Here is a 26,084-nt window from a genome sequence, read left to right as displayed (position 1 = left end):
TAGCAAAAGTTTAGAACAAAACTGGCTGAGACAAGAACAACTTACCTTTGATTTCTTCTACTATTAGTTTATCACATATTTGCTTTTCGTATGTCTCTATATGTTCCAGAGACTCCTGAAACAGATCTGCCTCTCTCATCACTTGATTTTGATATAAAATCAGTTCACTATATTCATAATCTATTTTATTTGGAGGAATCTAGGGAAAAAAAGCAATCGATTAGTTACCACATGCCATCTGCCTGTATCTCAACTATATGCAATGTTACAGAACACATGATTCAGACAACACAATGTATCATGTCTATATACACCCTCCCAGGCATTCAAAAATGTGAAAATCTCTATATTCACAAACAAATTAAGCACATTCAGGATACCCACTGTTGTTATTTCTCTACTTCACTTTTCTCTACCACTGTGGCCAGGTCAATAAAAACAGAATACTTGCATTCCCTCAGAGGAAGGTCTCAGCAATCTCGCTCCTTTTGAAGGACTCAGGTACAGCACAGTAATTTTGACCTAAGCTCTGCAGCAGGTTCCTTAGATTTCACAATACTGCATTTCAATATAACGCAAATTCTGCAATGAATTATTTCCAAAGAACAAAGAACCACTCAAACATTGGCCTCAGATTGAAAAACTTGCAGTTTTTTCATGTAAGAAACCTGAATTCTTTTCTAGCTAAACACTCTGTACTACACTTGAATTCCATTGAAAGTAACAGTTCACAAGCAATGCAGTGTCTTCAAACAACAGCTAATTCTTTTGAGGTGTGCATACATACAGTAAAACTAGTGTGCCACCCACTTTCCACTAATGCATCAGCCACTGAAAAAGGATGACACATTCAAAAGTATTTCCTTCTCCCTTAAATACATTCAGGCAGTCATAAGTCTTCCTAGAGTCGTGATAATTTCATTACAAATGGTCTTTGCTAATATGCACAGAAGTTGTAAATTGCAAGGATTTCAGAGAGCAAACATAGAAGCAATGGACAAGGTCCAGCACACCTTCACAGCAGTTCATTATTATTATGAAATCGAAGAAGAAAAGGCAATCACAGTCTCTATACGTAGGAGATTTTGTTACTTTTTGTTCCACTGTAATAAAAATAGACAAACAGCAGCTCAGCTTGAAAAACTGTTATCAATTTTCTTTCCTGTGACACCATATACACTGTTTATTCCTCAGCAAACAAGACTTCTCAGTCACACTGGTCACCAAATGCTTTACAATTACTGTTCCCTGAGTAGGACTTTTCTACCAGCTTCATTGAAAAAAACAAAGAATTTACTAAACAACAATAAACAAAAGACATTTAGCTGGTTGAAATTAGCATTTATATTAAAAGAATATTGTCCTCAACTCTTCCTTCCAGCTCTTCTAAGTACGATCCAGATTTGAGATTTAACACTGCTGCTTAAATATTCCTTGAAAAAGCAGCCCAGAGAAAAATTTATAGTATGGTATATTTTTAAGAAGGAAGGACAGCATAAGTAAATACAGTGTTGTAAAGAAGCACGTATCTGACCATGAACATCAGGTTTGGGGCTGAAAGTAGCAGCATCCTTTTATTTATTTATAACTGTTGACATATAGCAAAAGATGGCTAATGGAACGAAGGTGATTAGGCCTTGCACCCACTAGAGTCAGCAGCTAGATAGAATCCTATTCTTTTCTTATATTTCCTCCATCTGCATTTCCATTTCTGCTTCTACTTTCGCTCATTTTTCACCCCTATTAAACATCAACAAAAACAGCATTACCTGGAGAGCATTATCTACTTCCAAAAACAGCCACACACAATAAGCATTCACACGAGCTTTTCTGGTTATCAGCACTGCAATACCACAGAATTGAAGAACTGCAGAGCATCCGTTCTTTTTCCTTCACTTCCTTTATAAAAATACTGTGCCTCCAATTCAATACACTTATGTTTAAGTTACTCAGGTAGCAGAGTTTTCTGGCACATTATCAATCATCTTTAAATGGCCTTTAAAATAAACAGAGATGACCCCAACAACCTTAAAAAAAATACAGGGTAGATTTAGAGTAGATATTAGGAAGAAATTCTTGACTGTGAGGGTGGTGAGACACTGGAACAGGTTGCCCAGAGAAACAGAGGATGCTCCCACCTGAAAGCATTCAAGGCCAGGCTGGATGGGGCTTTGAGCAACATGGTGTAGAGGGGGGTGTCCCTGCCTACAGCAGGGGGTTGGAGCTGGATGATCTTAAATGTCCCTTCCAACCCAAACCATTCTAATGTGCTGTGATATCAAAGATGAGAAGTAGGTATCAACTAAACTTTCACTGTCCTGGCTTGGCAGGACTAATAGGAAAGAAACTGTGAAACAACAAAGAATCACTGACTTCCTTCCTTCTCAAATATAGGACAAATCCACTGGAAACTTACTGTGCTTTCTGTCTCCCAGAGCGATTACAGATAAGATTTCAAAATTCTCTCTAAAAAGAAACCTTTCTGAAAATCTATCAGGTTAAAGATTGCTTAAACATGCAATTCATCAGAAGACAAACAGCTTAAGACCTCAGTGCTTAATCTGAACAATAGACTGTCCCAACTGATTCTATAAAAAGTTCCTCCTCATACACACTCCATTGCAATTGCCAAACAACACATCTTTATTCCTCCCTCCACCCAGGAAAATTACGAGCCTTGCTGTATATGAGATGCTCGACTTTCTCTGGAGCTCAATTCTGCTCTTTCAAGAGAAAATTCTTCCTCTCCTCAAGACCAACAATAAAAAAAAAAAAATCTGTTTTACAACTGCAGCCACCCTACCACAACTATCACCGAAAGAATGTGACAAGATGCAGCCAAAACATACCTAAGAGCAAACCCCCAGAACTCCAGAGGTTTTCTGTCTGTATCTGTAACTGTGGGCCTGATGCAGAAATTAGGAATAAAATAAAAATGAAGAGTATAAATTCTGCTCTGGAAAGGAAAAATGGGATATAGAACAGTAAAACAAATTGCATAATTGTTTTAAACTTTTGTTCCTAAAGTTCAGATTCCAAAGCAATTCTTAAATCATTCATTTAATTTGTACAGCACAGGCTCTTGTATTTCCTGTAGTGATCTCTGCACCCCACCTCATCACCTGTTTTTGGCTGAAATCTTGTGCATCTGGCTAATTTACAACTTCCAAATGGCAAGCAGCACTGATCTAGATCTTGAAAGACTAAGATAGAAAATTCACCATTCTTAATGTTAACTTAACCACTAGAATAAAACGGTCACTGATAAAAAGTGATTTATCATTCAAATTTGTTCAGCCTCCAGCCACTATCTATCCTTGGTTTTCTCCTTTCTCAGTAACCTCCCTGATTATCATTCTTCCCAAAATCCCCCCAGATCAGTACAGACCAGAATCACCTTTTTTTTTTCCCTGCCTGCAGGAAACCAATGGGGTCCCCACCTTTCATCAAACAGCACTTTCTCTAGTGCTCTCATCTTTCCATATAGCTTTTCATTTTCTAATATCATCAGAAAGCCATGATCTCCCAGTAATCAGACCTCAATAGAGCAAACCCCTGTTTCTTCTCAGAAATGAAGGTCTTTCCTGCTTATCACCCAGAAGCAAGCACTGAGAGACAATTTTACAGTAAACTAAGCCAACCCAACCATAGCCTGGATCAACAGAGGCAGTCCATTTCCCTCCATTATTTCCCTTCCTTTTCCCCTCTCACCTCACAGTTCAGCCAATGACTCCTTCTGAAAAGTGATTACATCTCTGTCTTTTTGCTTCCTGAACCACACAAGCCGAACAGTGCTGCACAAAGAAGCAGTGGGAGCACACTGGACATCAGATTGCTGGTTTTGGCAATGGCTTGCAGTTAATCAGCTCTGTTATTCCATAATACTGCATCTTAACATATTCACTATCCATCTACAATCAGTAAAATGTCTGTTCCTTCATTTTCTTAGTTTTAGTGCTTGATTTTGGCCGCATTAACTCACATTTCAATGGACAAAGTCGCCTGAGTAATCCAAGGAAATGGCTATGATCACCAACATTGCTATTATTTATCAATTATTGTGACAGCAGTATTTCACATTTATTCCTTTTTTATTCATTAACAGAACTGGTAAACAGTATCAAACCTAACACAAATTGCCATAACACTCCTCTAAAACATCAGTCTGCCCATGACTCCCATTCACTAGTGACTTAGAAACCCTTCAGTTTCAAACACTGAATACCAGCACCATTTGAAAGTGATACACAACACTCCAAGTCAGTCACAAAAACACATACGTTAGGCTCAAGTAAATACAAAGCGTGAGGCAAGGGGAGAGATTTATCAATTAAGGCTAACAAGAAACACAATTCCTCAAATTCACAACTATACTGAGCTAAATCATGTTAAGCACACAACTTAAATATCCAGAGACTGCACCAGCAGCACACTTGGGAACTACAGAAGAGCCAATGTGTAGCAAAACTGAGCTGTGATTTTGCTAAGGCTCTCTTGAGTGCAGAGAACTGAAACTCTCCTCTCTTCTAGCAGCTGGACTGTATGTGGGTTTGCACTTCTCAGAAAGCTTCTACAGCAAAGCACAAAAGCACAAGGCACAAAACTTTTTCTGTTTGCAAGACACATGGAAACTAATGTGGTCAACTGTAATGACGTAGAGGAGAAAACAGAATTCATCACATAACCATATCTATCAATCACAAAACGCTTGACATAACTGATTTTCTACAAACTCATACTGTCCAGCACTTATGGTATATTTCTGTCCTCTAATGCCTAAACATCTGCTGTTGGTCTGGCAAGTATTATGCTAAGCAACAGTAAAAATAGTTCATGTTGCTTGTATTATTGAAGTATGAAGCCTTGTCTTATTCACTGACATTTCCCAAATATCTCCAGTCTTGCAAAAAAAAAAAAATGGCAGCAGAATGACACATCTCAAGATTTATTCATTTCTTCTTTTTCTTTTAAGGATTCTGATAAATTCCACAGACTCAACTGATTTAAAATTATCTGTGGCAGATGGTATTCAAATCTGGCTTGGTTACTACACTGAAGAGTATATCACCATGACTGCCCTCAGATAAACATATTTACACACAGTCTTTAAGAAAAGGCAACAGCATTAGCAGCATCACTTCCACTCTCTCCAGAGAGTCAAAACTAATTTTAAGTGCTATTTGATATTAAGAAAGCCTCAACTTCTTACAATTTGTCATTTGCAGTTTTTACATCCATTACACGTTATTTTCAATTACAAAATTCATTTCAACACTGAGCTCAGATAGGGCTCTGCTGATTCATTAGTGAGCCATAACTTCCTGGCTATCAAACACCCAAAAAATGACCCAATTTTTATTTAAATAGATTATTTTCAGCTTTTATTCAACACTGGAATGACAGCTCTCCAGTAATATCAAGCTATGTATCCCTGGCATACAAAGCCTTCTACTTGACCATGATACATGATCAACACACAAACACTGGACTCTCTCCTAGCAACTGCTGATTTTCTTTTGCTAAGTTAGTCCACTTCTGGCAGCACGATAGGATCTCAAATGCATTTATCTCAGACCAGATGCCACATCTTTGTTAACACAAAACAACAATCACAACCTATAGATCAGGTAATATCTTAGCACCCGTGCAAGAAGTTCTCAAAAAACATGGTTTAAATTTCTACATTACAGATTAATCCACTGTTCTCATTCATCCAACGCTCTGTTAATTCAAACTTTACAATTCCAAGTCACTAATAATACAAATAAATCGACCCTCCTTTTAAAAAAAAAAAAAGTTTTACTCGGGAATCTTGGCATTGATTTATTCAAACAAGTTTCAGTAACACCAGATCTTCTGGGCTGCACCAGAAGAGGAGCCACGGGAAAGAAAGGTACAGACTCTTCAGCAGGGTCTGCGGTGATAGAACAAGGAGAAATGGCTTCAAGCTCAAAGAGCATAGATTTAGGTTAGATATAAGGAAAAAAATCTTTTACAGTGAGGGTGGTGAGGCACTGGAACAAGTTACCTAGTGATGTGGTTAACGTCCCAGCCCTGAAGACTTTCAAGATAAGGTTGGATCAGGCCCTGGGCAAACTGATCTATTTGTGGTGTCCCTGATCATTGCAGGGGAGCTACAGTAGATGCCTTCAAAGGACCCTTCCAACTAAGGATTCTATGATCTTCTCAAACATAAGGCTTTCTAACTCTGCTTTCTTGCAACCCTGATACCAAGGACTGATTACAAGTCAATAGTATACAGATGTACATAAAACAACAGCAGTTTCTTTTCCTGATATCTGTAGAGGTGCAATGAAATCCAGGTTATGATAGAAGAGACAGAATGTGTGTGCACACATCCAATGTTAAATGGTGCTTTCTGAAGTTTTACCCACTATAATGAGACAAGATCAACAGTGGTTTTCTTTGGCTACAGGCCTCAGAGACATTAAGTTATTTCACATCAATCTACCTGACAGCTTACTGCCAGGGAACAAGTGATCCTGTATAATCTGCATCAGCTGCTAGCTCTTTGAGATATCTAAATGTTCAAAGCAAAAAGTTCCAGAAATAATAGAAATGTCTTCCTAATTCTTAAATGGTTCATAATTTGGTTTTCCTAACTATGAAAAACTAATTCACAAAGTGGCTTGGGTTAGAAGAGACCTTAAAGATCATCTAGTTCCAGCTGCCAGTTCTTCGGATTCTCTCTTATCTGTAAAGAATTTCCTGAATAGAATAGCAAGTCTTACCTGTTGGGTTTTTCTAAACTCTTCAAGTAGTTTTAAGGCCATATCATAATCTTTAAGTAAGTGGTATGCAATTGCATATCCGATCCAGGAAGCTCGTTGTGTGGGGCGCAGCTGAAGTAACTGGTATCTCGTCTCCTTGAGTAAAAAGAAAGACATTAAAAAGAAAAAGAGAGGTTAAATTACTACATTATTACCACAAACTATCATATAAATCTACATTTTAACATAGTAGTCATGGCACAAAAAGAAAAAACAACACTTTTTGGGTACATAAGAAGTGTCATTTTAAGAAGCCTCTCTTAGGGCCTGCCTTATTCCCAAAGCTAGAACACTGAAACCTCAGAGGTGTGTCACTAATAAACACTAGCTCACTGCCACTGGAAAAGCTGTCCCACCCTTCTCATGCCCATGCACAAAGTCCTGCTACTTATATTAAGCACTGCTTCTCTAATCTCCCTTACTGAGCCACGCCACAGCTTTAAGTCAGCTATCCACTCTTCCTCTATTTGAGAATTCAACACAATCAGTGAAGGAAACCACCAAATGCTAAAATCCACAGTCCAGTCCTCTAACACTTTGGTAGCCAAACGCATTCAGCCACTTTGAAATCACTGACTCAGTTCTTACAGAAATTTAAAGCTGTTATTCATGATAAAATCTGTATTTGAATTCAAGAAAGCAATTAGCACAGGGCAAGTTTCCCACATACTCAATAAAACAGAGTGCATTTTTCTGAAGGGAGAAGGAATCGCTACCTAATAACGCTCTCAAAACAGAATAAAAGCATTTTCATGATTCCATAAGTGATACCAGTACCAAAAATATTGTAACATCCTTTTTTTTCCTACTCTGCTTTGAAAAATCATGACTGGCACAAGTTTCTACAGACTTTCAGAGTAACCTGGAATTATTTCTGTGTGATTCTGTGATTTGTTTTTTTGCAAAAGCCCTTCTTGTAGGTTAGGCATCATCTCTAACATAATTCCTTTGACTTAGAGATATTTCATTTCCTTGCTCATTTACAACATTTTAAAAAGTTCACTGGAGTGAGAATGTATTTCTCACAAAAAAACACCCTCAGTACTTACAACCAAAACATTGCTTGCAGTACCTTCCAGTAACACAATAAATACACGTTAAGCTTTAGGTCTTATACTTTTTATTTTAGTAAAAAATGGTGGATAGCCTGAATTTTAAAAGGTGATTCACTAGTCAAGTTTTAAAGAGTAAATGTACTTCTGGGGGTGTGTTCTCAATAGAGAATAACAGAGCTCTACTGCAATTCATTTTCATACACAAACAAGAACTTAAAACACTTCCTACTTTGAAATATCAAAAACAAGTAGTAACAGAATGACTACCAATAAAAGAATTAAAAAATGGAACATAAGAGAATACAAACAGCAATAAATAGGAGTTTAAATAGAATACTTACTCTATATCCTTCTAAATCCCTCATTTGAATCTGCAACAGTGAGAGATCTCTCAGGATCTGCAGATTATCCTTATCTAACTTGAGTGCATTCCGGTAGCACTTGATGGCTTCATCATATTTCTTATCAGAACGCTGCAAAAGACCATAGACGTGCCAACCTAATACATGTTAAGGAAGACACGTCCACAATTTACACAGAGTAACTACAGTGCACTTGTGTTACAGAACAAATAACTCTGCAGCTTCCTTGAAGATCAGTACCCTTGTAAATTAAGTTTGATTACTGCAATCAGACTTTACTGTCAGAAGTTAAATTAAACGCTTCCAAATACGTAAAACACATCATAAAATCTTCCATTAAATCACATTCATAACATACCTCCCCACCAAACTTTGCTATACAGACTAAACAATTCAAAGTCTTAAAGGCACCCTAGAGAAGTATTGTTTAAAAGCACACTACTGTAACCAAAATGGGACTTTTCACCCCAAGAATTATCTCTGCCTACAAATACAACTGGTGCACAAGTTTCACCCTTCCATCCCTGCCAATCTGCAACCTTAGTGTCCAGGTTTTACAGTAAGGGATAAAAACAGATCTACCCTTTATTAATTGAGAAGAGGATATTTCAATATTTCTGGGCACTGAAGTATTTACCAGATTCACAGGATCTCAGACTTCCATCACTGTATCATTTCACATTTCAATAGACTTCTCTCCCCAAGCATCTGTTTAAATAACTTTTTCTTAGGGAAAAAAAAAAAAAAACAAAACAACAAACAACTGAAAAATTGGAAAGGTTTTGAATTAAAAACATGAAACCAAGTGGTACCATAGCAACACATTATCTATCCTGTGTGTTTACAACAGTTTCCTAGAGTTACATTAACAAAGATATTGCTCGATATACTACTTGCTACTTCAGGATATTAGTAGCTCATCGGGGCAGCACTAGTAAGTCTGCACTAGTAACTCAACACATTCAAATCAAAAGTGGCTCTTAAGTTCTCTCACGAGGCTCTCCAATGTGCTTCAGAACCAGCTGAATCCAGTTGGCAAGAGCTATAGGCATCCTTAACCCATTTTCAGTTTAAAAGACATAAAAATAGCTCACAGAGCTAACAGAGAAAAAAAAAACATTTAAGATGTCTCATTATACTGAGGTGAAAATGAAGCAACTGTTCCCCCTAAAGATGCTATTGTTTGGAAACTACTGAGAAAGCATAGCAAGAAAATTCAAAGCACTAACACGGACAAATAAGTAGAAAGGTAAGTTCCTCCTTACTTAGAAAGGCCTTAAGACATTAAGAAAGGCAGTTTGTAATTATGAATCACAAAGGACAAGTCTCCAAAAGTGTTTTAATAATCAACAGTCTGAAGGAAGCAGATAATGCACAAGCAAGAGATCCTGGCTTCCGTCCCTACTGGAACACGAGCCATTGACAAACTCAGTATTCATCCTTGAGCCTGCTAGCAGAGCTGCTGTTGCTGCCACAAGACTAAAGGGAACAAACAATTTTGGATACAGTGAGAGCAGCTGGCCTAATGCTGTAGCTACTGTCTATTGATGATCCTTGTCTCTTAGAGACAAGTATTAAGGACATGGATCAGACTTAAATGCAGCCTCAAGCCTGCATATCAGCCTCAAGAACAAACTACTGATAATTTAGATTCTTGCCCAGAGCAAGACCAATCAGTGCAAGAGAATTTGTAGCCTAATGAAGATAAGGCTTCAAGTAACTTATGGGGTATTGCTGTTATTCCCAGATCCAAGAGGTATTCTGTTTCAAATCTCCATTAACCACATTCCTTACCAAACAATCAAGTAAAGAAAGGCAAAAACTCCTTTGGAAATAGGTCTGCACAATGGCAGAAATCACGCACAAGAAAATACAACAGCCATACTAAGAAATCATAGTAGACAGCTTGGGCCAGCCTTGCATGTGTTCCCGTAGTGCACTGAAACAATAACACATCACTTCCTGATGCACTAAATACCAAAGTAAGCATATAGCTCTGACCAAACCATGATTCAAATTACATTCAAAATGGGTCAGAGCTCATCTGTAGCTTAACAACAAAATTTCACAGAATCACAGAATGGCCAGGGTTAGAAGGGACCTCAAGGATCATGAATCTCCACCCCCCCCCAACACATGCAGGGCCACCAACCTCCACATTTAATGCTAGGCCAGGCTGCCCAGGGCCCCATCCAACCTGGCCTCCAGGGATGAGGCATCAACAGCCTCTTTGGGCAGCCTGTAATGTTTCCACATTTCTGAACAGTTTACAGTTTTATTTTCTTCCAGAACCTCAAAGTGGGAAACTATGTGAAATGGCAGAGGAATTAAAACTTTCTTCCATTATTCCATAAACAAATCAAAACTCCAAGGTGACCAGTCATACTTTAATAATCATCTGCCATATGTTTTTAAAAAGCACAGAGGACAAAATACATCAAAAACGTTTTCAAACATTACTGCTAGAAATAAAATATAGATAGATTGCTCCTCCTTGAAACCAGCTTCTCAAAAGACATGATTTTAGTGGCTAGTCCCAGCTTCTCTGTCTAATCAAACTGACAGGCATTAAGATGTCAGTGCTTCATTTCAGAGGGAATGTAAATACTATTTTAGAGATCTTCCCAAGCTCTGCTTAGGTGGTACAGAGCGTCAGTTTATTATCAAGCTTCCATCAGAACATCAGGGCTGGTCACAAGCCCTTACAAATTATGCAGAACAGACCTTTATTATTAGAAAGCTGAGCTTCAAACTGAGTTTCTCATGGGACAGAATACAGTCTCTTCTCTTGACTTTGTACACACTGAAGCCTCACCATCAGAGGAAACATATTTGGGCAGTGGCACTGTGATTGGCAGCTGCTCTTTAAGCATGGTACTAAAAGACATTTGCCAGTTCTTAATAACATCATAAGATGACAACTGAAATACCGTGTCAAACTTTCCATATCTGATGGAAATTAATTTGTTATTGGTAAGCTTCTGCTCAGTAGAAATGTAATTCTACAGGCCAATTGCTCAAGACATGAAGGGAAACTTTGGAGAGCTACATAACATCTGAGTGCAAGAGGTGGTGGTAGGTTTAGTGATAATGCTATGGATACAGCTTTTAAAAAAAAAAAAAAAAAAAAAAAAAGGAAAAGAGGTAAACAAGGGAATGCATACCTAAGTGGATTCAGATGGGTCTACACTACTTGAAGTCAGAATAAGAAAGAATACCTTGTGATCATCTTGTGGTAAGAGAAATACCTGAAGTCAGTAAAACAGTGAAAAACTCACAGAAACTCCCTTATGGAGTTGTTTGGTTTTTGTATGAGTACTTTGCCAGGAAGCATCTCTTTGGCTCCAACCCTTGAAATAAAACCCAATTCTTGCAGTGAGCCCTCCCAGCATTTGAAAACAAGGGTTCTACATGGTTTACAGATAGTCTTGCAGGTAAGAATGGAGGTTGCTGATAAATCCCACGCTGGAATTTTTACTGGAAGAACAAAAACACTTCCTTTACTCAACCACATTATTTTGCTCCCCAACTTAATCTGTGAGAAGTCTTCCACAGAAGAAAGTTGCTTTGGTATTTCTGAGCTGTTCAACCCTTTAGATTGGGAAGGTACAAGTTGTATTTGCTTGTTCTATGGGTTGTCCTCTCTCTACAAACTGAAGACTTCTCTGTGCTTAGAAGTGTTTCTTAGCCTTGTTATGTTTTCCCATAACCTCCAGCTTCCCGGGAGTTTAAAACAGGAGTAAACAGCAACTGCACTGTGATAACCACACAGCACTTCAAGTATGATAGTAAGGACAATTTTATCTTTTTTATGGTTAAAAAAAGACAATTGGAAACTCATCCCTGAGTAAGCTTGATATGTATGCAAATGTATACAGCAAAGCTGAAGCAGCCGCCTGCCTGTAGCATGACAAAAGACAGCTACCCCCAAAACTACTGAGTATTTGGCATGTCTCTAAGTTGCAGATTTTTGGAAGATAAGCTGAGAAGAGAATGGCAGTCATCAAGCCAGTAGCCCCAAAATCACTACTCAAAATTCAGATTTCCAAATAACAAAATATATATTTTCACAGTACTTCTAGACAAGATTTCTTACACTCTCATTAAGATAAACTCCAGAAATGAGCCACATTTTACACACAGTTTCCTGCAGAAAGCAAGCACCTGCCTTTGTGTAAGAAACTTAAACATAAAAGGCATTTTGTTTTTCTTAAAGATTCTGTATGATTGTATAAACGAAACTGAAGTTCTACTTGAAGTACTTGATTGCAAATTAATAATCATCACACACACCTCACTTCCAACTTCCTTTTATATGTAGACCACATTGTATACTTCAAAAGTAAAGGCTGATGCAGCACCAAAATCATGCACACAAGTGAGAAGAAAGCAAAAGAGATCAGGTTTTGTATTACAAAGGATACAGACGTGACTCTTTACATCATTACGGAGTCCTTTACGAACAAATTCATATGCTTCTTCCTTCTTCCCTAAACAGTTCAAAGTCAATCCTTTCATAGCCAGCGTCTCTGTAAGAAATATCATATACTTATGCTCTTGATTTCCCATATGCCAGTTTCACAATACAGATATCCTTTGAAGTTGCTACACAGTGAAGTTCCCCATTAAATGATAAATTTAGATCAGGATAGCTGCCTAGCACAGCTGAAGACTGTTATATGGAGGCATTTCCTTTCTTGAAACTGAGTTTGAAGTCTTTTGCAGAGCTTAATACAGATGTGACGAATGCAGACAACACAAATTTTATTAGCAAAAAATGCATTTATCTAAGTGAGCTAACAATTAGCTACAGCAGTTTTAAAGTGCTTTTCATTATATGTTAAGGTTTCACATAGGCAGAACAACAAATTATTTAGGTTGTGTCACACCATAAGAAACAAAAATCTTTGTCACAGTCTGTTTATTTACTGCAGATTGCCTCAAAATCATAAGTTAAGAGGACCATTTTTCCTGCTATAGCACTTGGGGGAAGAAAGTCTCTCTAAGTAGGATTTTAGTCAGTACTCTGAGAAGCAAAAGATTCCAAATACGTTGATATGACTATCGCTCTTCTTCCTCCGTCCTTCAAGTAACACTAAAAAACAAGCTGTATGTAAGCATGTGCTGTGCCAGAAAAGCTGTTGCAGATTCGTGGGTGGTTTCTTTTAGATCATCTTCCCTACTAAATAGGAGACCGCTTATTTTTGCCCACTGCCAGACAACAGTCTCATTTTCATCCACGTATTTCATTTTCCCTCAAACTACAAAGTGTGTTAATGGAAAGGGCTTGTGATCAAATTTAGTTGTAACACTCATTTTAACTTCATTAGTAGGCCTGTCTCTAGGTGTACTTTTAAAGAAGTGAACAATTATTCAAAGACAACTTATTTTTTTTTAAATAGATTGCCCTATACCCATACTCTAAGTTAATCACTGAAAGACAGAATGATACCTTTCAGTAATATAAGGAAGGCTGAAAAAGCACATCTCTACTGTGCGAATCACAGAATTACAGAGTGGTTTGGGTTGGAAGGGACCTTTAAGATCATCCAGCTCCAACCCCCTGCTGTAGGCAGGGACACCTCCCTCTATACCAGGTTGCTCAAAGCCCCATCCAGCCTGGCCTTGCTTACAGGTGGGAGCATCCTCTGTTTCTCTGGGCAACCTGTTCCAGTGTCTCACCACCATCACAGCCAAGAATTTCTTCCTAATATCTACTCTAAATCTATTATTTTCCAATTTAAGACCATTTTCCCTCATCCTGTTGATACATGCCCTTCTAACAAGTCCCTCCCCAGCTTTCTTGTAGGCCCCCTTCAGGTACTGGAAGGCCACTATGAGATCTACTTGGAGCCTTCTCCTCTCCAGGCTGAACAGCCCCAGCTGTCTCAGCATGTCCTCATAGTGGAGGTGCTCCAGCCTTCTGATCATCTTTGTGGCCCTCTTCTGGACCTGCACCAACCATGTCATTCTTGTGTTGGGGGCTCCAAAACTGGACACTATACTGCAGGTGGGGTCTCATGAGGACAAGCTACTGCTACCTGCCCGCACCAGGGAGATAGCTGTCCAGTCACAGCAATCCATGTTTATCACCTCACTCAATTCTTTATAATCCCTCATCTCTGAGGCTAAGTGCGACAACAGCACAGCTTCCCATCAGATCATTTCGCTGGCTTAGTTCTGCTTCAGCTGTTCATTTCAGGCTTTGCTCCCAAGCTCCAAAGCCACTCATGGCTTAGAGCCCATGCAGTATGTGGACTGCCAAGGCAGCTAGCTGTTCTGAAGAAGTTTAAGACAGCAAGAGCAGGAAAGATACAGAAACACGTACTAGGAGGTTATAAAAACACAAGTGCTAGCAGAGACAAGTGATGAGGTCTCAGAGGCAGAGACCACTCCCTAATTTTGAGACAAGAAAAAAAATCTGTTCTTTTATCTCTAGGAAATTAACGAAGACAACCAAGAAACACCAGGCACAGACAAAAGAATGACTAGTCAAACATTTTGCCAAGATTTGATGAGGTCAAACAGCAAAATAATTTTGACTCAGTACATGCACAGTCTGTGTTAAATTGCTCCAACAGCAGACAAACAAAAAATGCCTGTATCAAAAGTATTCCTTGAACCATGCAACAGAAATCCTGTAATGCAGCAGCACTTGAGTATCTTACTGAGGATTAAGTTCTGAGAGACGTAAATAGAACCAACACTTTCCTGTCCAATTTCCTGCAGTATTTATCGGAACAGGCCAGCCTTAACACCAAGACTCTTACACTTCACCCTGTTTGTCTTAAGTAGCAATTTGATCTGCAGTACAAGAAATTCAAAATATCTAGTTGACAAAAAAAGCAAGATTTAACTCCTTGGCAAAATACCTTAGTGTAGTGCTCAAAAGAAGGTAGGGCTTGCAGTTAAATAGAGATGTAAGAAAAAAAAATAAAACAGTACACGCTCACATTCTAACCTGGAAATCTAGAAAGGCAAATTGAGTGGAAGCTTCACTCAAGTGTGCTTCACTGAATCATTTGATCCTCATGCCACAGAATGTTCCTGACTATAAGCTAGTGTGGAAATTTGGTATGAATGTGCTACATTTGAAAAAAAAAAATCAAGAGTATTATTCACTTGCAAGGACAGAACAAAACTCAGTGACAGGCTACATTCTCTCTCAACAGTACAGAATAGAATGACTAAAACTCAGGACAAGAAAAGAAAAACAAAAACTTGTGAGTTGAGCAGTTACCTCCATGTTCAGCAAATTTGGGGTTAGAAAGGATCATCTTGCAGAACTTGAGTCCATTTTTGTACTGCTTTTGTTCATAGCATTTCTGGAGGGGAAAAAAAAAAAAGAGGTGAATTACACATTGAAAGGCATTTAAATAATATCTTAACATACTACTACAAATGCAGTAGTAAGTTCAGTGAGGTAATGAGGTCATAAACAAGCTCTAGTTGAATATGACTATCCACAACACAATACCTTTTTTCCAGGATTCAGAACAATATCTGCCTTCATTTGCATGCAGCCAGTGCTCTGCCTCATGGTCTCCACTGAAACTGAACTGCTGGTACCAAGTTAGCTATTCCTTTTCAACAGAAACAGGAAAGGCAAAGAGGAGTGCTTGCACTTTGATGAAGAAATTCTTAAAATGGAGAGCCAAGTTACAGACCTTGACTCCACAGAACTTTTGAGAAGAGTCACGCGCAAAGAATCCAAACACTTCTTTCAATATCTTATTTCCCCAGCTTAGCAACCTCTCTGAGTGAGATCTCAGAAAGAAACCTTTGGTTGTCACTAATCTAGACTTTGGGGAAGAAGAGAGAAAACCATGCAGCAGGACAGACCTGCTGTCATCTCTAAAGAGAGGCATACAGAGAACTTACCTGGGGATTAAAATATTTAACCAGTAGTTGGAATAGCACAACTAAAGGCTACTTTTACCTTTGCTGTAGGGTACTTTGTAACCTACAATTACATAAACTGACAAATAATTCCACAGTGGAAATGGGAAAAAATAAACAACTTCAGTTCCTCTTATTCTAAGCAAGGACACTGCCTCACAATAATGAGTCAATGAGATTTTAGTCATTTAGATCACTACAGCTGATTACTGTGTAAGCCGGTTAAAAGCATGCTTATATCAGTAAGCATGAAAGTGAATTAAGGTCAGCTAAGTTATACTCATGATTTCTTAAGTTGGAAGAAAAAAAACCTCAACAGGCTGAACTTGGCACCATTCTGTTAATAAGGTGTATTGTGCTGCTCCAATTTAGACAGGAGAAGTTACGTAAGATCAGTTACATACTTTAGATCTTTAACTGTCTGTAAAAGACCTCTCCCGTTCCACCAGCCTTCCAGCACAGAGAGAAAGAAAAAAGATATACGTAAAGTAAATGCACTGTGCAGTAACTCTTTGGAGTCAGAATCCACCATACTACTTCTCAAAGTACAGGCAATAAAAAAAGCATGTCTAAGCTCACTTTGGTAATGAGCTGAGATGCTAAACACAAGTCCTCCCCAAGTCTGCGTGAAGGAGCTTCACTGCAATCAGTTTTTAGACTTGCTGTCTGAAATTCAAGACAGTTGTAGTTTATCATAATTAAGTGGAAACTAAATCATGCAATAACTTTGACAGGTAGAAACCTTCAGAGGTCACCTAAATTGCCTCTCAAGGCAAAGGTGGGCTCACTTGGCATTTGATGAGGTTTTTCTGCCTGGCTGACTTCTGGCAGGACGGCCATGGAGTTCCCATCAGAGGCAAATGATGATACGATGGCAATTAGCATTTAAACAACAGCAAAATCACTCTGAGATCTTTTAAGCTAAGAAACCAGTTTCCAAATCATTATTTGAAATAACCCAGGCTGCAGCAAACTTTCAAGTCCCCTCACAGGACTTTTGTTCCTTTTTTCTCAACATAAAATGTTTAGTCTCTTTTATAAAGACTCGTAAGAAAATATCAGCAATGCTTTAAGTGTGCTTTCTGAAGTTATTCAGGTATACCTAAAAAACATAATAGAACACTGAACATTCATCCGTGATACTACAACAACTCTTATTGAATAAAATGTCAAATAGTAATGCTTAAACACCAAACAGGAGCTATTTGAGCCAAGAGTGCCCTTACAACAGATTAACTACTTGAAATACATATCTATTATTCTCATTCTAATGTTTGCATTTTTTTCCTCCTACAGAGCTCAGGCATAGAACAAGACCTGAAGCCAGATAATCAGTGCCAAATTTCACATTTCTAAAAGACAAACAAGATCATGTTTTCCAAAGACTAATGGATGGACGGAAGTCAATGCTTTCCAACCAGCAGGGAAGCACAAGCTCATCATTCCCATAGGCTTACAGATCATAGAATAAATTAAGTTGGAAAAGACCTTAAAGATCACCCAGTTTCAAATCCCTGCCATGGGCAGTGCTGCTACTCAGATGCTCAGGCTGCCCAGGGCCCCATCCAACCTGGCCTTGAATGCCCCCCAGGATGGGGCACCCACAACTTCTCTGGTCAATGCAGTCAATCCTCTCACCACCCTGTAACAATTTATTTCCTAACAACTAAACTAAACTAAACCTCTCCTCTTTTAGTTTAAAGTCATTATCTCTTGCCCTATCACTATGACACCCTGTAAAAAGTCAGTTCTCTCCTGCCTATAAGCTTTCGTCCAGTACTCGAAAGCCACATGGAAGTACCTCTGGAGCTTTCTCTTCTCCAAGCTAAACGAGCCCAACTGCCTCAAACTTGCTTCATAAGAGAGGTGCTCCAGCAGTTTGATCATCTTGTTGGAGTGGTCCCTCCTCAGAACCTCCACAACTTTCTTATACTGGAGGTCCCAAGCCTGGATGCAGTACTCCACACGGGGCCTCACAAGAGCAGAGCAGAGGGGGACAATCTCCTCCTTCTCCCTGCTGGCCACCCCTCTTTTGATGCAATCGACCTTCCAGGCTGCAAGCACATACTGCTGGCTCATGTCCAGCCTTTCATGCATCAGGACTCCTAAATCCTTCTATGCAGGGCTGCTTTCAAGTTCTTCTCCTAGTTTGTACACGTATCTGCGATTGCTTTGACCCAGGTGCAACACTTCACACTTGGCTTTGTTAAACATCACTAGATTCTCGCATGCCCACTTTGCAGGCCTGTCTAGGTCCCTCTGGATGGTGTAATTCCCTTCTAGTGTGTCAACTGCACCACTCAGTGCCAACAACTCCCAGATAAATATAACTTATTTACAAACACATATGTAAAATATAAGAGAAAAGAGACCTTATTCAGCAATCCAAGTTATTTAAAGCTTTTCAACGTACACAGATATCCCAAAAGCCTTGCAGATTTAGTTACACTGACAAGCCTGAGGCTTTGAAGTATCCAACCTTTCTTTGTGAATGAACTGCTTTTAGACTTCCACTTCTCAGAACTGTGAATGAGCACACCATGCTCCACCTGGAACTTGTTTACAGGACACAGTATCAGATGGCATCAAACTCCAGTCTTATCTCATTTCCTACTACAGATGGGAATTTCATAGATGAGAAACTTGATGTCTCCACGCACATTCGAGTTCGGTACTTCCCAGGACCAATATAACTGCAGCATGTTCATTAGGATGCCTCCCATTGAATCAAGCCTTTTGATACATCAAAAGCTCAAGCTAATATGCTGGCTCTAAAATAAAAAAAAAGAAAGAAAAAAAGAAAAACAGCCTGATGTGCTGTGCTTCATGTGAGGTCTCCATCACCCGTTCATGGCAATGATTTCCTGCTAAAAACTAAAGCCAAATCACAAATGTTTACACGCCTGGAAACCTCAAAGGGAGATTCTGGCAAGGCCAAAGCGATACCCAGAACTTCTGCTACCAGATGTTCCTTTAAGGATGTTACCTCCTCTGGCAGCTCTCTCATCCTGGTTTATTCCCTTTGTCAGCACTAACTCAGATATAACCAACTTGCAGAATTTGCTACGCAGCCAGACCAGACATCACTGTGTGCTTCCAGCTAAATACAAGTGCCACTATCTAGAGGTTGAACTGCACAGCACCCAGGAAATAACTGGACATTTAAAGATTAAAAGAAAACAGTAACAAGTATACAACACATATGGCAAGAGAAGACTAATACTATACTAGAGTGCTTTGCTTCTTTTACTCAAGGAATCAGCATTTACAAATTATGTTTTAATTATTGTATTATACCATCTTTTTTTAAAGACAAAACCTTCCTACTCTATCAACAGCCAAAATCCCTTGTACTGTTCATTATTAACAGAATCACAGATCTGAACAGCTCACTAAAGCTACTTACAAAGCAGCAACTTCATGCAGAACTAATCAATTGCATATATTATATATATATATGGGTAAATCAAACTCCTTGCAACACACTACACCACACCAGACAACACAATCGCCACTTCTAGTCAAAATGGTCTTGTATTGATGGAACAGCTACATTTTGAACATACTGAAGATGAAGTTAAACACCCAGATCAGCAACTGTACAGCTGAAGAACACCTCATTCTGTTCCTCAAGCATTAGCACTTCTGAGAACTGTCTAAACAAGAAGCTGCAGTTGTCATAACCAATTCCTTGCCCTTCCTTACCCCCCGTCCCGAGGGCTCATGAACATATTGAAGTGATACCATACTACTTCATACACCATTTTCAAGTGAAGGCCAAATAAACCAGAAGATTGCATTCAAAGAATCAGGACAACTATCACATCAACCCAAACAGCTTGTGTTAAGAATAGCAACAAGATTCTTAGCCAAAAGTAGCTCAACCCAAATGAAACAGGCTGACCAGGCTTACGGTGAGCATTTGACATTTTATTTAACAACAATCATGCAATTCAAAACTTGATTCTGCTGTTTCTTGACAATATCTAAAGGTAAAGATGCCATGTATCAAAGCCTATGGAAAGAATGCTAAAAGTAGTGCTGGAAGCATGTCCAAGCCATAGTGCTGGTTAAGACCAATGGTAATTAATCAGCAATAGAGATTTTGAGCAGCGTCTTTTCCTGGGAGCTGACGGGTATTTAGTTGCTGTTCAAATTATTAATAGACATTTCTGACCAGTACCAAGAACAATCAATATAAGGACATCAGTACTCTTCTAGACTGACTCAACAGTTGGACCTCTTACGGTCCATTCTGTTTCACTGCACTTCTACAGAAGGTCATCTTATGCTTCTAACAGGGAAACTAGTGCTCCTCAGTGCAGCTGATGAGCTCAGTCAACTAAATACCTCACTTAGATTTGGGGCAGAACTTACAATACACTGTTCCTATGATGACAAATAATGACTAGAATATTCATCAGTTCGATAGCAAGATCTAACACCATCTTCTTTGAGAAATAAACAGTTAAATTATGAGAGTTCACTACTTGTACTGCAAGTGCTCCTTGCATCATGAAAATGTGGACACTTGGTAAGATTGATATAGCAAAAAAGATCACAACACTCTTCAGTTAGAGGGACCTCTGCATGATTTTCCATACAGCAGTCCTCTCCACATCGATTTTTAAGTTCTTTACAAAGAGAGTGGTGAGGTGCTGCAACAGGCTGCCCAGAGAGGCTATGTGTGCCCCATCCCTAAAGGTGTTCAAGGCCAGGTTGGATGGGGCCCTGGGCAGCCTGGTCTAGCGTTAAATGTGGAGGTTGGTGGCCCTGCATGTGGCAGGGGGGCTGGAAATTCATGATCCTTGAGGTCTCTTCCAACCCTGGCCGTTCTGTGTTGATTCTATGATTTCAGTTCACTGTTTTGAGAGAACAAAAGAAACAAACTGGGGAAAGGGAGATAGTGCAGAAGAGGCTTCAGCTCATAGAGGCCAAGAAAAAGATTCATTACTACTTGTCCATTCTCACAGTGTTCCACACTCCTAGTCCCAGGACAACCTTTTTGTAGTATCAGCACGTTCTTCAGTCCTTTCCTCCAAGCCCTACCAGCAAGCTGCATATAGAATCATAGAATGGTTTGGGCTAGAAGGGACCTTTACGATCATCCAGCTCCAACCCCATGCTATAAGCAGGAACACCTCCCTCCGGACCAGGTTGCTCAAAGCCCCATCCAGCCTGGCCTTGAATGCTTCCAGGCATCTACAGCCTCTCTGGGCAACCTGTTCCAGCTTCTCACCACCCTCACAGTCAAGAATTTCTTCCTAATACTGAGTCTAAATCTACCCTCTTCCAGTTTAAAACCATTTCCAGTTGTCCTGTTGCTACACACTCTTATAAAAAGTCCCTCTCCAGCTTTTCTGTATGCCCCCCATCAGGTATTGGAGGGTTGCTATAAGGTCTCCTCGGAGCCTTCTCTTCTCCAGGCTGAAGAGCCCCAGCTCTCTTAGCCTGCCATCAGAGGGCAGATGGTCCAGCCCTCCGATCATCTTCATGGCCCTTCTCTGGACCATGCAGGATCAATTCTGCTTTCCACACAAAAGAGCAGTTTACCTCAGGAATTGAAAGGAAGATGAAGACAACCTACCCCCAGCCCCTCTCGCCTCAGCTTGGTCAGGCCACACTGGTTCATTCCTGCCCATAGCCATGGGCTCGGCAACACAGAAGCTGAGTCAGGCCACAGATGGCAGCGTGCAATAGAACAAATGGCCAGCATCAGGCAGAGTGGAAATATTTGGTCACCAAGGAACTAATGTCATAGTTGTATTTTAAGCTTTCACTATCATGATTCTTCATAAACAACAGAATTTTTTCCCCCCCTTTAACCAGCTTTTTCCATTTGAAGTTGCCACAGAGCATCATACTTTCACCTGCATTCTGTGCAACAACCATTGTGATCATTCTTATTCGTATTCTATGCTGTTGGCAGAACAAAGTTGATATTGCATTTACTATCAGGATGAATACATGTAATAGGAGAACAATGTTTCAGTGTTTTCTAAGAATCATCTTTCAACGGCCCTATAAACCACTCCCGTTCAAGTGTGAAACTACTTAAAAATAATTGTCTTAACTTATAATGAGGTCTCACTCAGTGAGATACACCAACATTCAACACAATTGGAGTTGTTGGGATATCCCTGGCTTCAAACAAAGGAGAAGAAACAAGAGAACATTTGGTAAAAAGCTCTTAAAAGTGCTGTGTGGAAGCTACGGCTGTTCAGTTGAGTTGCTAGAGCTACTCTGCATTTTATGAACATGTGTATGCCTCTCCAAAACAAGCCATAATAGCACACTAAAAATTAGACAAGTCACAGCCCTATCACATATTTTATAATAGTTTTTAATCTGCATTTTATGTAGGATTGGAGAGAGCAATCTGCCGCTTCTGGGACAGAACTGCAGCGTGACCAGCAAGAACTGAGGCTGAGCAGGTGCTGCACAAGCCTGTGGGACTGCATCTGTGAGCAATAAAGCAAATGAAACCACCAACATCAGCAGTGCTTTAAAAAAAAAAAATAATAATAATAAAGCTCTCGGGCTTTAATGAAAGTTATGTTTTTAATCAGAAATCCTAAAACAAGCTTAAGGCAAATAGCGATATCAGCCTAAAACCTTAAACCCATCTCAACATTCTCTGTAAGATTTCACAGTGATTCAGACAAAAAAATAGCATGAATCATAACAGATCACATGCCAGAGCAATCAGACCCACCTGGCCCATGTCACTGGAAACAAGATACAAGTGGTACATCCCTCCAGAGCGTCCTCAGCCTCCACTTACTTGTGGCTCACCCATTCCTGGAGCCAAAGGGTAAACCTTTACGCAAGAATTTACAAGGACTTGCACCCCATGAACCCATGCATGACTATAACTTCCAGCAGGTGTTGCACTTTGTTGTACACTGCACTGGAAACATGGACTTGAGTGGTGCCACAGCAGCTCCTACGATTTGCTGGCTTTCAACATCCTGTACAAGGAAATTGGTTTTAACAGAACCCCTTCAGATCCCCAAAAACCTCCTCTCTTCAGAGTAATCCAGCTCACAGCCAATAACACAGTAGAGTTCCTTAACGTAATACATTCATTCACACGATCAATTTTACCCACTATGAGCCAACTGAATCCAGAATTCCTCCTGCAGGCCTTCTTATTTCTGCCTTGAATAGCTTACAACAACTGAACTCACCTTGCTACTCTTTTTTTTTTTTTTTCTATTTAATGAAACTGTAAGCAATTAAGAAAAAGTTCCAGCACAAAACACAAGAAAAAGTTACTCAGAACATTTATTTATCCACACAGGAACACTAAGAAATCCCGTGTGAATAAACAACCAGCATCACTCCAAGTAAGCCCAGCTTATGAGCCTTTCAGGATGGCATTCAATTCCTTTTGAAAATTAAACCAGGAATTTGTATTTGGGATACAGACTTCTCCAGACCCAACTTGCTCAAGTCGCTAACAAGTGAGAAGCATGGCCTTACCTTACAAAAGCTTTACTGACTCTTATCAGTAGTCTGTGATATACCCTTGGCAGTTCTATCATCTCAGAAGCCTGCAGTTTGACCAGGAACCCTTGTCACCTCTTGTGAAAGTTAATATCAAGGAAACAGCCTGCATTTTTCCTATGCTGCCCTCCACAACAGTACAAGCAACAGTTGCATTGCAATTCAGTCCAATGAGCTACACCAGGAGCCTGGTCTGGTGGTTGGTGACTCTGTACATGGCAGAGGGGGGGTTGAAACTAGATGATCATCGTAGTCCTTTTCAACCCAGGCCTTTCTATGATTCGATGAACTTTGCTGGCAGCTCTGTTCTCCTCTCTTTGAGCGAGAGGATCTTTAAGAGACACTTTCATCATCCCCTGCTCCAGTGGTGGATTACAATGGCTATCTTATGTTATTCATCCGGTTTAGGAGGCATTAATTAGCATACTATCATAGCTTCCTAATTACCAAGTTTAATGGTTCGTGGTAAATCCCCATCATTACTAGGAAATGAACCAGTTGCATGCCCATAATCCATTATTATCTCACATACTATAGTTCTAGCATTTAATGAATAATAATTAATCTAACTCCTAACAAATACATGCATATTTATCTTTTATCATACTTAGGAGAAGTAGCCTAAGACAGCCATAAAATCCAGAGAGCAAAAGATAATACAGAGTTGAGCAATTCCTCAGGCAAAGGCACTTCAGATAGAATCTGAGTTTTCTTCCCCCAAAAAGAGGCATGCCTGCATGAATTAAGCAGTAACAAGGCACTGCTACAAAGTGATACACCTGCTTTTGTGTTCCCTTGCTCCAGATCAAACAAGTAGGTGGCTAAACAGTTCTTAGAAAGAGTAATGCCTTGTCAGAAGGGGGACTAGTATGTAGGCCTTTCTAAGGGAAACATTAACAAGGTAGCACTTCAATTAAATTTTGCTTGTTGCAATTAAAGCAACAATCCTTATTTCATGCAACATTATGGTCAATTCACACATTCAAATGCATGGCAGTATCCACAGACACTGCCTGCTGTTTCTCTCATACCTCATGCTTCATACTAGCTGATAACAAGGCAGACACCAATAGCTATTACGCGACACTTCCCAGTTCTTAGAAACAGGACCAGTTCAGCAAGTAAGCCCTGAAGATACAACAATCCCACAGCCTTCCTCTAAAACACCTACAAGGACCATGGCCACACCCAGGTAGAGCTGATTTGATCCCATAAAGCCAAAACTCAAACCTCATTTTAAGAGGCACAGTTTATTGTCTGGGCTCTCAATCTGAGAGGATCAAACTTGCTTAAACTAAAACACACTTTGAAGGTAAATGACACTTCGTTTTAAATATGTGAAATAAAAACCGCCTACGTTTACCGTAAGCAAGCTTCAAATGCGCATTACTGAACTCCAATGTTAACAGAAAGCATTTTTAAGTTACCACACTTGCATGTTTATTTTAGATTGCATCTGCCCCACTTAAAGTGTCACAGGAGCTGAAGACTGATTTTATGCTGCAAGAGACACACCAGAGTTCCTGCGTTAATTCTTCCTTATGGATGCCTCCCTCCCTTCCCATAAAAGGGAGAGCCAGGAAGCCTTCGAACGCTTCCTCCACGCCTTCTGCGAGACTGAGAAGCACAGCACAGAGGAGCCTCAAGTCGCCCAGCCCCTCCCTCCCAGGCAATGTCTCACCTCTAAGTGGAGGAAGAGCACTGTCCAAGAGTGAAAGCAAGGCTTAAGTGACCGAACAGCCCTGGAAGTCAGGACAGAAATGAGCTATGGCACTACATCTTACAGCAGTTACGGAGAAATGAGGTCTGTTACCTACATGCTAACATTTTACCTATGTTGCAATTGCTGTTGGTTATGCAATCACATCACACCTGGTTTTGAGCGAGCTTGCTCAAGCACTGCTAAGCATGCAGCATAGACTCCTAAACTAATTATCAGGTTCTCCAGATAAGTTTCTCATTTCACAACTGTTAATTCTCTGTCAAACGTTTATAAAGTCACTTAATACACAAGTAGTTACCTTTTGCTCTGTTCCAAGTGGTTAAATCAATCTCTGTATGCTTGTGCGACCTTATTATACAGCCTTCCGTACAAATGATTTCATTCATTTTCATTTCTAAAATGCCCACGGCAGCACCAGCAATTTCAAGATTTCTAGCAGTGCTGAAAGCTCCCTCCATTATAGAAGAGCAATCTGTAGCGTCACTATACTGAAATACTGTTCAGTGCCAACAAAAGGGTCAGCTTAGACTATCAAGGTTTTACTCTTCCAGGAAAAGGAACCCTTGAAAAAGTTAAAGCTACCTATAAAGAAGAGTGAGAAACTGAACTTCAAGAAGTATTAATATGTAAATCGACAAACTAACATCATAAAGCTCAGTGGTTTCCCTGCCTAAGAACTTGTTTAGTTCATTATTTAGTAGATTGAGAGTTTTTCTGAAGTCCAATTTTTAAGAAATTCAGAAGT

At 39.6% G+C, this 26,084-nt stretch overlaps 1 protein-coding gene across 9 annotated transcripts in view; it reads right to left on the bottom strand.

The window, feature by feature from the left end:
- Window positions 1–26,084, bottom strand: part of NAA16 (N-alpha-acetyltransferase 16, NatA auxiliary subunit) — a 366,631-nt gene that overhangs the window by 339,184 nt on the left and 1,363 nt on the right. For 7 of the 9 annotated variants that reach the window (XR_008211630.1, XM_052705581.1, XM_052705580.1 and 4 more), the window contains exons 2-6: window positions 15,449–15,533; window positions 12,633–12,737; window positions 8,188–8,345; window positions 6,753–6,887; window positions 46–199 (exon numbers count right to left, since the gene is read on the bottom strand). Coding sequence is in view for 8 of the 9 variants with exons in the window: in XM_052705581.1 (XP_052561541.1) it covers window positions 46–199; window positions 6,753–6,887; window positions 8,188–8,345; window positions 12,633–12,737; window positions 15,449–15,533 (637 nt within the window). In the remaining variant the exon portion in view is untranslated. Of the gene's footprint in view, window positions 1–45; window positions 200–6,752; window positions 6,888–8,187; window positions 8,346–8,845; window positions 10,085–12,632; window positions 12,738–15,448; window positions 15,534–26,084 lie in introns of those variants that run through there. The other 2 variants (XM_052705578.1, XM_052705576.1) reach the window with 2 other exon arrangements.

This window comes from Tympanuchus pallidicinctus, unplaced genomic scaffold (genome assembly GCF_026119805.1).
Source record: "Tympanuchus pallidicinctus isolate F22 unplaced genomic scaffold, pur_lepc_1.0 scaffold6, whole genome shotgun sequence".
NCBI lineage: Eukaryota > Metazoa > Chordata > Aves > Galliformes > Phasianidae > Tympanuchus > Tympanuchus pallidicinctus.
This window is presented reverse-complemented; position numbering and strand designations above follow the sequence as displayed.